Source organism: Drosophila ficusphila, unplaced genomic scaffold (genome assembly GCF_018152265.1).
Source record: "Drosophila ficusphila isolate 14025-0441.05 unplaced genomic scaffold, ASM1815226v1 contig_712, whole genome shotgun sequence".
Taxonomy (NCBI): Eukaryota; Metazoa; Arthropoda; class Insecta; order Diptera; family Drosophilidae; genus Drosophila; species Drosophila ficusphila.
In genome coordinates this window covers 140,719-154,484 of record NW_025064651.1, presented here as the reverse complement: position 1 = coordinate 154,484, position 13,766 = coordinate 140,719, and the positions used below count along the sequence as shown (strand labels likewise).

The 13,766-nt window shown below is 39.8% G+C and overlaps 1 protein-coding gene across 2 annotated transcripts in view; it reads left to right on the top strand.

Moving 5' to 3' along the window:
* The window catches only part of LOC108090040 (laminin subunit alpha-1), a 68,267-nt gene that overhangs the window by 25,155 nt on the left and 29,346 nt on the right, over positions 1-13,766 (top strand). For both annotated transcript variants that reach the window (XM_017188538.2, XM_017188540.2), the window contains exon 4: positions 148-956. In XM_017188538.2, coding sequence (XP_017044027.1) covers positions 148-956 — 809 coding nt within the window. The remainder of the gene's footprint in view (positions 1-147; positions 957-13,766) is intronic.

Sequence of the window (13,766 nt, the reverse complement as noted above, 5' to 3'; positions counted from 1 at the left end):
AATCCACACAACACAATCCACATTTAACAGAGTCACAAACCAAGGCATTAGTTTGTGTCTTAACTTTTTCACCATATTTTGTCAGGGCACTTAACATTTAGCCAAGACACAATCCCCTAACTAATTCAAATTTCGGAATTCTTTTAGCTGTGAGCGTTGCCAGTTGGGTTACTACGGGAATCCCCTGCAGGGAACCCCCAACGACTGCAAACGATGTGCATGTCCTTTGGTCGAGGATTCAAACAACTTCTCGCCCAGCTGCCAGCTGAAGAGCTATAACTACATGGACTTGAATCCGGAATTTGAGTTAATAGAGCACGCGGAATACATTTGCACACAGTGTCCGGAGGGTTATACGGGTGATCACTGCCAGGTGTGCGATGATGGTTACTTCGGCAATCCCCGCCAGTTGGGGAGCAGCTGTCAGCGTTGCGATTGCGCCGGAGGACCTTGTAATGTGACCACAGGAGAATGCATCACATGTCGTGGGAATACCGAAGGTTGGCACTGCGAACGCTGCAAACTGGGCTACTGGGGTGATCCCGCCGTGGGCTGTGATCCCTGTCACTGCCATTCCGAAGGATCGGAAAGTGGCCTTTGCGATAGCACCGATGGTCAGTGCTTATGTAAACCCCGCTACGCCGGTCAAAAGTGCGACGAATGCGATGTGGGCTTCTCCAATGTGGAACTGCGCTGTCCATCCTGCAATTGCGATCCTCTAGGATCCCTCAACCCGGACAAATGTGATCCTCGCACGGGACAATGTCAATGCAAAGAGGGAGTAATGGGTGCCAAGTGCCACGAATGTCAGGATGGATACTTTGGAATGAATGCCGTGGCCGATCGAATTGATGATCTGGCTGCCTTGCGAGAAAACTCAGATGATGATGACGACGTTTGGGAATTGGTTCCAGAGGTTGAAGATCCCAGTGGCGACTCAACGGTGGCCTGCGAGGGTAAGTACCCCACATTACTAACCAAAAGCGTGGCGTCTAAGAACAAAGAAATTCCTCGAAATGAGTTCACTCTGCTGATAAATCGAGTGCACCTATGAAAAACAGATGTGTGGCCGAGAGGTGGGCGAGTAGTCCATCAATAACCCGGGAAACATAATTAAATTGGTGTTCTACTTTGTGCCGTTAAGTGAAGCGTTTCTGATGCTCTTCATTGGCCTCAATTCAAAGAGCTTAATGCACAAATCAGTCAATTTCTGGGCGGGAAGTGCATCTGTTTTGAGGGGCAATCAAATGAGGGATCGTTTAAGTTATTATTAATAGAATTCAGACGCTTTTTTTCATTTAATAATTATTTACTATACGCAATGTATTCAAAATGAGATTTAATACATGCAATTACACTAACTGCTTTACATATACAATCAAAATTTAAAGCCCATAAAGCTTTCCTCAATTATCTCGCTTCATACAACTCAAACATTAGGCCAGAAAATTACAATTTTACTTGAGGCCATCATCGCTTCAAATTCAACTTATCCATCATACAAAATGCATTACATCCACTCCATTGTAATGGGATATTTTTGTTATCCAGTTCTCCTTGAAGTGGGTTTTTCTATCTTTTTTAACACCATTTACAGACCGGACAATGGGCAAAAACCCGTCTCAAATTACCTCTCTTGGTTTGTTATGAAAACCAAAAGCGGTTGCCTAGAAGATGACTACTTGTGTTTATTGAGTCGTACTTGAAAAAGAACTCGTATTGCATCACACCCTGAATGGCCATTCTTTTTTATTTAAATTTACTTTGTAAGTGAGACGCTCTGTGGTTTTACTTCTTGTTTCTTAGTTTTCTAATTGTTGGCCTGTCATCTCTTTGTACTTTGGGTAGATTGGCCCTTTGGCTATACAAAGTATTACACCTTTTGACTGCAGTGCGTCAGTAATTTTATGAATTTTATGGCTTTGGGTTTAGGCGGCAGTTTAAGCTTCTTGTACTTTTTGTGGACCAAGTAAATTGAATTTGGCTTAGATTTACATTTCCAGGATATCTCTTAACAAAATACAACTTTTCACAAAAACAAAAAAATCACTTATCGTTATAACAAAAATCTACCAGTTGGACACAAGAACAAATTGTTTTTTAATAAAAGAGTAACAGTTAGGAATCTCATAAATATTTCTACTTTAATATAAAAATATTCTTCCTAGAATTTGAAAAGTAGAAAAAACACTATAATGCCTTTGACTTTATTGTTAAGTATGTCTGAAGAAAACGCACCCAACTATAATTCCGCATTTGCATGCCGCCTTGGACGGGCACTTGGCCGTTTGGCAAGCCAGTAACCCCTCGATGCCAACATTTACCAACAGTAGCACGTGCGTTTGGACTTGAGCTCGCTGGGAATTTATAACCCACGCATAAAATTGTGCAGCTATCTAAGAAATTAAGCAGCAAACTGCGAGATACATTTAGCCGCTGGTCATATTTTGTAATCAGTTCCATTTGCCGCTCACCAAGCAGCAGTCGCAGTCGCAGTCGCATTCGCAGCACAAGTAGACACACTTTTGTGTTGACCACAGACTCTGCGGCACAGACAGCATGGAGCCACTTTGGTGTCCAGTTTTAAGACCAAACCCAAGCAAAGCCAAGCCAAGAAAAGCCAAGCCAGGCCAATCCAATCCAAGCCGAGCCAGCCACTTTGGCAATTCAAGCCGAGCGGCATATTTTCATGGGGCTGAGACTCTTGTGCATTTGCTGTTGTTGTTGCTGCGTTGACATTTTTATGGACATCGGAATTCTCGGGCCGCCGACAAACTCTCAGGCGGACACCGAAAAAAAAAACAAATAAATACTATCGGAAAAAAGGCCAACAAAAATCGTGGCCACTTTGACTTTGCCCCTTTTTCGTTTTAGCCAACTGATTAGCGAAACAATTTCAAATATTTGTGTTAAATAACTTGACAATTAATTGCATTTCGTGGATGCGGTTGCGTTTGTTGTGGTTTCGATGGGTTTGGTTGGGTTATTCGCATTTTGGGGTCTGCGGGGCGTCGAAACAATCCAAACCAAATGAAGTTATACGATTTGAGAGCAAATTTGTTGTGGCATTGGCGGTGCCTTAAAAAGAGTTCAAGATGATAATGAGAATAGCTATGGCAAATGAAAGGGGAGCTCTAAATATTTCTAGGAAAAGCAATGAAGTCATATGAGCAAAAGAGTCTGCTAAAAACTAAATATTATAATTACTTTATGTAAAAAGAGGAGAACTTTAATTATTTCCAAGAAAAATAATGAATTCCTATAGTTTACAAGTATATTTGTATCTCCATCTTTCTGCACCGAAAGTTAATATTAGCACATGTGCAAGTAATTTTACACGACTCAGTGACCAACTAGACCGGACAATTACAAAATTAAGCCAGCCAAATTGGAGAAAAAAAGCTCGTAAACGGCGCAGTATCTTTTTCACCAAGCTGCACAACGATGAGACTGAAAAATTGCCATGAAAAAAGCATCTTTATAGACAAGACGAGCCACGACTTGCTGGACAGACGGACTGTCCAAGGTAATCAAGAAGCGTCCAAATGGACAAAATGGAGCAACAACCACTGGCTGCTGGCTGCTGGCTGCTGTTCCATTGCCCGTCAGCCTGTCAACGCATCATTCGAAATGGAGCAAGAGGATCCGATCCCCGATCCTCGGAGGCAATAAATTTCAAATAATTTCAAAGCACGGACAAACAAATGTGACATAAATCGTCTGAGTAACGGTAACGGAAGCATGCAAAGCCAAAACATTGACACTAATGAATGTGGCCAACACAAATGTAATTGCCGAATGACAATTTGTTTACAATTGCCAATGCAAAACCAACATACGAGGAATTTATTACTTTGAGATACAAGAAACTGAAGTTAGTTGGACTAAGAAATACTCTTTATGCAAAATAGAAACTGAAAAAAAAATACATTTTCCTGGGTCAGCTTGAATTATTTGACAAGAACATGGGTAAAAATATCAAAAAAGTTGCAGTTTCTTAAAGAATTCAATTACAAACGATTAAAGGTGAAGCGCTGATTTGGGTCACCATATTGGAATTCATCGGAATCTCGAGGCTGCTTTCCATCAGTGGGATATATTTGTCCAGCTGTGGTACAAACTTTATAAATAAACTGAAATACCCTCTAGAACTCTGTAATAGTCACCATTGAGTCTTTCAAATTGTAACCGGGTCATTATCGAAAACACTTTTCGCGGAGCAGGGGAAGCCAGAAGTTTGGCATTTTGATTTTCTAATTTATTGCCCAGACTTTCGCTCCAATCGAAGGCCTGTCTCGCGAGTTCTCCCCCCAAAACCCCGCTAGATCGCAACTTTGTATCTATATCTAGTTGCCTGGTTGCCATGTTTCGCTATCGCCAGCGTCCATGTCGTCGTCTGCTTCTCCTTTTTGGTCGTGGTGTGATTTTAATTGCTCTTACAAATGTTCTTCGTCGCGCATGCGCTGCAAACTTTTCGAGTGCAAATCTATGTAGCCCAGCTCCAGCTTTAAGCTTAAATTGGGCAAGACAAAGGCCGAGATTTATAGCCAGCCAGGCTATATAGTATGTTCGAGAGGGAATTTTGTCCCATTTTTTGGGGATACTGCATGCAACGTTTTCATTTTAGCCAACTCGTGTGGGTAGATGGTTTAGAAAGGTCTTATGTGCGCTAGATTAGATGGTTACTTTCGGTCGAAGCGTTTATAGATGGCTTGAATAGTCTCTTAAGATAACAATATATTTTATTAACAACAGGGTTTTAAAACAAACTATATTTATTGGTACTAAACCAAAATCATAAACCACTTCCTCTCACAAACACAATTAATATGCATAAATGAATCTCACTTTGTCATTTAACACTTCGCTTCATTTGCTGCCATTAGGGTAATCAATTGACTTAATCAGTCTCTCTAAGCTATTGCAAAACAATCGACTCACAATCAACTTTCAAATGCCACCCAAGCCAAAAGCCATTATGAATAATCTCTAAAGCTTTGACGAAAAATATTAATTAGAAAATAATATTCTCGAAAATAAATGTGCACTCGCCGAGATGTGAATGAAACCCAAGTCAAGCGCATACAATAATTAATAAATTATTTCCAGTCAATAAACCTTTCGAGTCTCTCGGCATTGCAACATATTTTTTCGTGGAGATTTCAACTTGAGGATTTTGAGAGGGGGGAGAAGAAATACTCGGCACCCCGCGGATGAGCAAGCGCCGCACCAAAATACTCGATTCTCTGTGGCAGTCGCTCCATGTCAGTTCATTAGGGTCAGCCAGCCAGCGACTGGGAAAATCGGAGTGCGGACTGTGAGTTTTGTGTCTTGGCGGTTCATAAAAATTAGCTGACTATAAAATTAGTCTGGCTGGCATGGGAGGGTATTCAATTCTCGTAAAATCAACACAAATTGAATTGCACTCCATTCATGGAAATCAAATTGCGTTCGTACTTTATGACTGCCACAGTTTTTGAATGGAAATCAAAAGAAGCCAACTCCCAGCCATCGCAAAACTAAGTTCACTGACTGTTTATTAACACTCGGGACTCGAGGAAGTGCGAAGCAGGTGCGAGCCCTGTATAAATAGAACTCTCTGGCAGGTGAGTTTCGAATTTCGGTGTGACTTTTAGCTGCTCGTAAACCGAAAACTCTCTACGAGATGAAAATGTTCTTTCTGCTAGACAGAGATCTCGTTTGGGGGCGTAGAATTGAGTGCCATTGACAACAAAGTGTTTTAGTTGATGGCTTCTGGGAGGCATCAACTTTCCCGTGCAATAAATTTGGAAAAGGATTGTGTGGGAAATAAAAATATGGGTTGTATTTGTTAAAGGAAAAAAATTCGAACTGAAAATTCGAAATAATATTTTTAACTCAAAAATGTTTTCCTGTTTTTATATTAAAAATTTGAAAACCTCTCTTTCACTATTTTTAATATTATTTGATTATTTTAAAATACTTCGTTTTGAATATTCCTCCATTTGCTTTAAATGACTATTTTCAGTAATAACTATTTTATCTAAAAGAAAGAGTATATTTTAACCTATTTATTTTCTGGTCTTGGAGATTTCTGATACCATCAAAAACTTTTTATCCCCGACTCTTGTTAGCGCTTTTCATGCCCACACGATTATATCTCCTGCACTTCCCGACAACCTCATCTTTACTAAGTTATTCCCCTAACTTTCTGGCTAACTTTCCTTGTCGGATCAAAAAAATCTGCAATACTTTCTCCAAGTCAAATATCAATGTGTGTGTATGTGTGAGGAACCTTCTCTAATCTAAATGACAACTAGTTGGACTCTTCGCTGTTCACCCGAAGAGACATGGCAAGAAAATATTTTGGTCTTGCTCTAAGGTTTTTGGCTTCTAACAGCACATTGATTGATTACAAAACGTGCGCCAAGCATTTTCACGGCAGCAAAAAAAAAAACAACAACAAGAAGGCACGGCAATTGTTTTTTTTGTGCTTTTCCACAATGGCATTTTCTTCATTTGCGCCTAACAATGGCATCACTTTGTCACGATTTCGGCGCGTTCAACTAACAAGACACCGGCAACATGTTGCAGAGTGCAGATGCGGATTCATTGTGGCTGCTACCATTTAATGTTGCTGTGTCAGCCGCACTGCCGTTGAATTATCACCAACCGCCGCGCATGTGTGACTAACCTCCCGAGGCGGTAGACAACAAAAAGCCAAGAAACTCCAACTCCAAAACCCTCCTCTGAATTTGCTGTGGAAAAAAAGCGCTTTTGGGCTTTCCTTTGGAGCCTCCAACCTGCTGCTAATGTTTTCCTCAGCTCGAGTCATAATTTCAACTGCCAACCGAATCCCAAAGCAGCAGACAGGAGATTCCTTTTCTTTTTCTTTCTTTTTTTTTTTTTTTTTGTTATTTATGGAAACGGCAGATGGTCTTCGACCATTTTCCTTCGTCTGATGATGTTGCCGCCGTGTGGCTACTGTGGCGGCTTTGAATTTTGACCGTCAGCAGGCGGCATGTGGCACGTTAATGATCTTGTTACCCGGGAGACTCAATTCCATTCTCGACCCTTTTGCATAAAACCATCGGGCGAGAGGTGTGCAACTAACGAGCGGTGGCTTTGGCCTCTTTTCTCCGCTTCAATTTCTGCCCCACGAAGTGTGAGATGATGAATCTGTGAATCATTAATAGCTGGTAGGAAAGTTAGCTCCTGTCTGCAGAAAAGATGAATGGTGGAGCCATAGAACTAATTATAATTATTACTTTTTATTACGCACTTAATTGAGTTTAATGGTAAAGGTTTGTGAGCCCATGAATTGTAAAACTAATAATAACTTTTGTGTTATTTTATCCTTGTATTCAAGCCCAAGAATAAATTATAATTACATTCAAATATTTTTTAAATTACTTCAAATTTTTAGATAAAATGTTCAATAGATTTTGATTACGACTTATTGTGGATATAAACCTGAACATATAGAAGAAAAAGTTGTACAAATTGATGAATTTTCGCAATGATATTATCCCCTTTATCCCTGCTTCTCCCCCAGAACTTTGATCATTAATATAGCAATTCATTTAGAGCGTGTTTCATGCTTTGGACGATTAGCACACATCCCATTTTCCTGCAATTGCAGTTGCGGCTTCACTTGAATTTGTTTAGACTGCTGCACTTCCGTTTGTCGGCTGGGATTTTGAGTGCCAGCTGCTGCTGAAGTCATCTGACTGCCAGAGACCCACAAACAACATCTACATCCCAGATTCAGATTCAGACCCACATCCCGAGATCCCGAACCACAACGACAGCCTCCTGTAGACAAACAGACACGACACGTCATCAGCTTGACATTTAAATTGTGCTCCTGATAAAGTTGCCAACATTTTTTATGACACAAACGGGGGCAGGAAGGTGAAAGGGGTATGCAGATGTGGTCAGGGTCCAGCAATTGGACACATTGTTGCAACAGCACACAATGCAGATCTCGTGGTCGGCTGTCATATTCCCAAAGAGTTTTGCAGATCTTCGTGTGGTCCCAGAAAAATATATCACGGCAGGCAATTAATGTCAGCTCAGGTGACAGCTTTTTTCTTTATTCTTGTCAGTGCTTTCACATGGAACACGAGTAACAAGATATTTTATATTTAAACTCGTTTTTTGGGGGAAAAGTACCGGCAAAAGAAAAGAAAGTTTAGTGCCTCTTAAATGATAACTAATAAATAATTTCAGATAACTAATTACTACTGTTGCCCGTTAAAATTTCTTTGTAGTTTATTGAAAAGTTTGAAAAGCATAGAAAAAACTTGAGTCATCTGGAAAAGCTACCCATGTAGATTTCTAGTTCCCATTTTACGGTTATTAGAATGCTTTTAACGCATGCAAAACACATTAAAACATCGTAAAATCGTATAGTGAAGTAGTTACTTTTAGTACGAAACTCTGGAGAGCTGAAAGTTTTGCTGTGCCATTAGTTTTATGTGTTTGCCTGGAGAGGGTTCTCCGGTGATCACTGAGACATGTCAAATCCATTTAGATAGCGATTGCATTTTGGCCCAGAGCATCGTTGCTTTCTTTCTCTTTTTGTTTTTGTGGGCGTTTCTAAATACCGGACTTTCCCCACGATGCGTTCAATCAATCAACCAGAAGAGTCATCATTCGGGCTGCACGCAAACTGAAGTCAATTCGAGGCGTTTAATCAATCCGGCCATGTAAATAGTACGCCTCCCTCGATCCTCGTGGGGAGTTGGCCAAAACCATCCCACTTCTCATCGCCATCCGCCTCGTTGCGTGTGTTGACACTCGAAAACGTAAATCACAAGTGCAATTAACAAGGCAAACGGCCAAGATCGTCTGGCAATCCATTTGCAGTTGGCATCGCCAACGGAAATTGTTGTTTGCTCAATAAAAGTAAATTGCAATTAAACAAAATTGCTAATTTCAATGATGACAGGCGCCATAAATCCGTTGCCGTTTGGGCGGAATATTGTTGCAAGTTGGTAATGGATACAGATAAAGTCGGCAAAGGAGTTTTACACTTTTCATGTTCAAATGTTGTCAATTTTGGGCACTTTAGGTATCCAATTTAAAAATGATTTTATTTATGGTATTTTAACTTTTAAGTTGGCTTTTTAAACTGGCAACTGTTTATTTAGTTGACTAACAATTTGAATTGCCAATTTTGTTTTATTTCTTTTTTAGCCATTCAATTAATTTTGAATGCTATGGATGTCATAATTGAAATGACCTTTCAACCACTGAATTTCAATAAACACCTACTTTAAGCAATTAAATTGTTTTTGTTAATTATTAGGTTTCTATCAACTTTCTCTAACGTTCTCTCACTACTTAAAAACAGAAATCTTACCGCCAATTTCTGCAAGTCGCAAAAAAATCAATTAAAATCAAGACGACAGCTGCGGTCGCACCAAAAAAAAAAAAAAAAAAGACGAACCGCAACAAGCAAAGCCAACATTTGGCCAACGTCAAAATTTAATGCATTTGCACTTGACACGCAAAGGAAGTTGCAACAGTTGCAACGGCGGCGATGCAACTGTTGCAGCCACCAAAAAAAAAGTTGCTCCTGGCCAAAAACACATTGGCCAACGAAGAATGGGGAAAAAAAAGCTGGCTGTGGAAACAAGATCAAAAGGTCGAAGATTGCGCTAACCTGAGGACGCCCACTTTTTCGCACGCTCCACGCCGGATACGCGGATACGTGTCCGCAGATAAACATGGCAGATGGTGGATGTGTGCTCGGTTGTAATCTATAAACTTGGTTGGATTGAGCCGGGGAACCGAACAAAGAGATATCCTAGGGGCGAGCAACCTCGGAGTTAGCAATTGAAAAAGTTTGGGAGCCGCTGGTGAAATTCTTTCATCATTAAGCGGTTGGTTTTGGGATCGAATGGAAAGTGGAAGAAAAAAGCAGGGATTTGATGTTAGGGTATTTAAAAATATAACAAGGTATATGTAACTTAAAAGTAGTCAAATAATATTCTATTATTAACGATACGAAAGAACCAAAAGGTTCAAATTTAATATTTGAAAGTAATCGTTCGTAACTCAGAGTTTTTTTTGTTTAATAATTACATAAAAATATAATTCTTTTTCCTAAACTGTGTAAAAACCTTGACCACCATGGTACTTCATATAGAAAAAATCTGTTATAAATAGACTTAAATATGGTTTTAAATGTTCAATTAGTTAATTATTCCCTTCCCATTTTTAACCATTCACCGCACCCAAGTGATGTTTAAAAATAAAACTTCTGACAACCCTAGAGAAAGCCATGCGTAGCCGTCCATTCAGCTGGCGAATCTCAGCGGACAGCCGAAGCCAAAACAACCAATAAATAGTATCAATCACAAATGATCGCAAACGAGGAGGCCTCGACTGCACCCAGCGGCACTCAGCTGGCCAAACTTGCAGCTGTCTGCGGCCAAGAAACCTTCCGGACTTCACTCCTTAGTCCCTCTCCTCATTGCGAAGAGATCTTGGGGTTTTAGCACAACAAATAATGATTCATGCGAGAAAAGTAGCGGCAGGAACAGGTTCCAAGTGGCCAAACGTGACTGGGGAGAAAGGGTTGCGAAGGCCGGTCCACCGATTCCACCAGAACCCAACCGATACGATCCTTTTTCTTATGCGGCACATGTGCAACGCGACTCCGGCATTATGGTTCAATAGGTCAACGATGCGTTGAATGACGATCGTCGAGTCTGGAGACTCTGCAGACTGGAGGTTGAGGACTTACAGAGGCCGTAAAGGAAAAGATCATTGCATGAAAAATTACGGTGAGGCACGTCAATCGTCAAAAGCGATCTCCCCAAACGAGCCATGTAATAGACCTCGAGAACTTTTCCAGCGAGCAGAAGGAGTAACTGGAACGTATTCCAAACTCCATAACCGATTGCGATCGCAACAAATCAGAGAAAAGTTGTCTTAAGCGTTCGCTCTTCTCCAATAAGCGATGAGAAATGTGAGTGTGTGAGTGTTGTATGTGTGTGTGTGTTAGCCAAGACCACCAAGGGGAATTTGGGAGATGGTCGGGAAAGGAGTTCTGAGGTTCGGGGTTCGGTTCGCAGTTTGTCAAAAAGATGTTGGCGTTTTGATAATTTGCTGCACAGCAAAAGAAGCCTGTGTGTAGGATTTCCTGTTTGGTACCAAAGTATTTTCTATGTTTTCCATTTTCCCCATCTTTTATAGCCTTTCTTTCACTCTTTCCGCGGGACCGCAACAAATCTGCAGGCTGATTTAAATCTCTGCATTTACTCTTTGTTACCTTGCAGTTAGAGGTTTATGAGATATACACGTAGGGGTCTTCGACTATGTCAGATTCTATTTGGAATTTTACTGGGCTTGACTTTGACATTTCTGGCGTAAAATCTCTTAAGTGATTTCCTCGTTAGCTTTGAGACCAAATGCGATTAACTTTGGTTGGAGATACTTCATATTTTTCTTCAGCAGACTTAAATTTAACTTGAAATTTTTCCACAAAAAATCTTACCGTTTTATTTGATCTATATGCAATTAATTAAAACGCAATTGAAATTTCGAATGAAAACAAACATACCCTTTATATTCATAATGCATTATTTCAATTCCAACCAGTTGACCTTGTTTTTATTTCACCCGAAGCAGTGGCCATGATTTTTGAAGTGCATGTATCTATTTATAATGATTTCTTATGGGCTTTCAATTGTAATTTTGGTCGGCTGCCGATAAGATCAACAAAGTGCTTTATTTTCGGCTGCACTTCGGCACGTGTTGTAATGTGGACCAGTCTTCGTACGAATAAAGATCAACTCCCCCGCTGAAAACCACTTCGAGATTCGTTGAAAACACACCCTAACAATGCAACTAGATACTGTGGGGTCTCCATAGCGCATTTTGCATAAGTAATTTCTTTCATGGTTTCCTAATTAAGTTTTCTGCGTTGTCCGCAACAATTCGACGGAAAAGAAATCCGTAAAATGTAAAATGTTAATACCAAGCTTTTCATTATGCGACACTCGTCCGATTATGGGTCATAATTTAGAGCAAGTTTTTCGGATTTTTCCAGTATTTTGTTTTTTGACATTTTTATAGCTCACTTAGACGAAGCCTAACTAATTGGTGACAAAAAGGTTACGAAACCCGACGAGCCACATGTGAACCACTTTGGTACGGCGATCGTTTTGCTTTTAAAATGCCTGGCACGTTTCCAAGACGATTTGCTATATTGGAAAAAGTAGCCAACCGATCGGCAGAAGATCGAGGATCGAACCACTGAAGACTGCCACGCAGAAGAAAGGAAAGAAAAATGAATTTTCCCGCTGCTAGAGAGCACACAGAATGCGGACACACGCAGTGGACTCAAAGTTGGACTTGAACCGGCTTCATTTTTTTTCCTATATTTTTTCCATTTTTTTTTATTGTAATTTTTTGCTCAGTGCGGCGGCAATTAAAATATTGACAGTTGTGTTCATAGAGGGGAATAATAAGTTTTGTGTGTTGGATTTCACATGCATAAAGCTTATGGCCATCATTTTGCCCGGCCCCCTGCGGTTGGTTTTTGGCTCAGTCTTTGGCTTTGGCCACAAATAAAAAATAAAGAAGAAAAAAACGAAAGGTTAACGCGACATGTTCATGTGACAATGTCAGGAAAACTGCCGGCAGTCTGTCCAACTGGCTGCTCGTCCAGTCTGAAGCGCATAAATAACTGCGTTCGTGACATGGAATGTTTGTTTCGACCAAGTGTAAAAGGCCCAGTCAGTCGTAGGCCAGATCTGGCCATGTCTGGTGCGGATTGCTGGATTGTTGGATTGCCGCTGGAGTATCTCAGTATCTCAGCCGCTTAGCTGCAAGTAGCAAGGTGCGGTGCCCATATGCAGACAACCCAAAAGCTATTTGTAGCTCACTGGCTGATTATGGAAAAATTGCTAGATGTTTTCCTTGAGTCGGTTTCTTGTTAGAGTTTTTGCAGCCTCGTCTTCAGATTCCTCATCTTTTACTTTTCTCCATTGCATCACACACAGCTGAAGATGAAAAAGAAGACACTCTGAAGAATTCAGTGGGTTGCAGTCGGATGCATAATATTTTGTAGGCAAGATAGGGCATATGGCTTAGATCATTGGGGATTATAGATCGCGATCTTTATTCAGAAAAAGGCTGCAAGCCGAAATCGTCAGTTGAAATTAAGCAAACATATAAGAAATACATCATTTATATTTCAACTTCGTAAGGAAGTAATTTTTAAAGGAAAAAAATGTTTAATTAAAAAGTTATTTTGTGACAGCATAATGTATTATTTATTGTTATTTATTTTTATTATTTTCTTAAAATTCTTTTAAGAACTAGTTCACCAGTTTAAAAGTTCTCTGCTTAAAATATTTACGAATGTTACATATAAACCAAGCTTTACCATAAAGTCTGCAACCTATTTGACTCGCAACAAATGAATCTGAGTATCAGCAACATTTTTGCCGTTGCAACATGTCTTAAAATCTTAACTTTTTCATAGAAATTAACCGATTGATATTCCAGAAAAATAATGTTAAAATAATTCTGGCACAAGCACTAATAAATTAAAGAAAAATAAAAAAATAATTGAATTTAAAATTAATAAAAGAAAATATAGTTAAAATATTTTACTGTCAAGAGGAGAAAGATTTATAAAATCAACGAAAAATATATCATCTAGAATATATTTAAGCCCACTGATTCAACATAATTGCTATACCTAAATGATAAAGGACTCAATTTAGGAACACTCCATGAAAATATAGTAGAAATATGTTACTGTC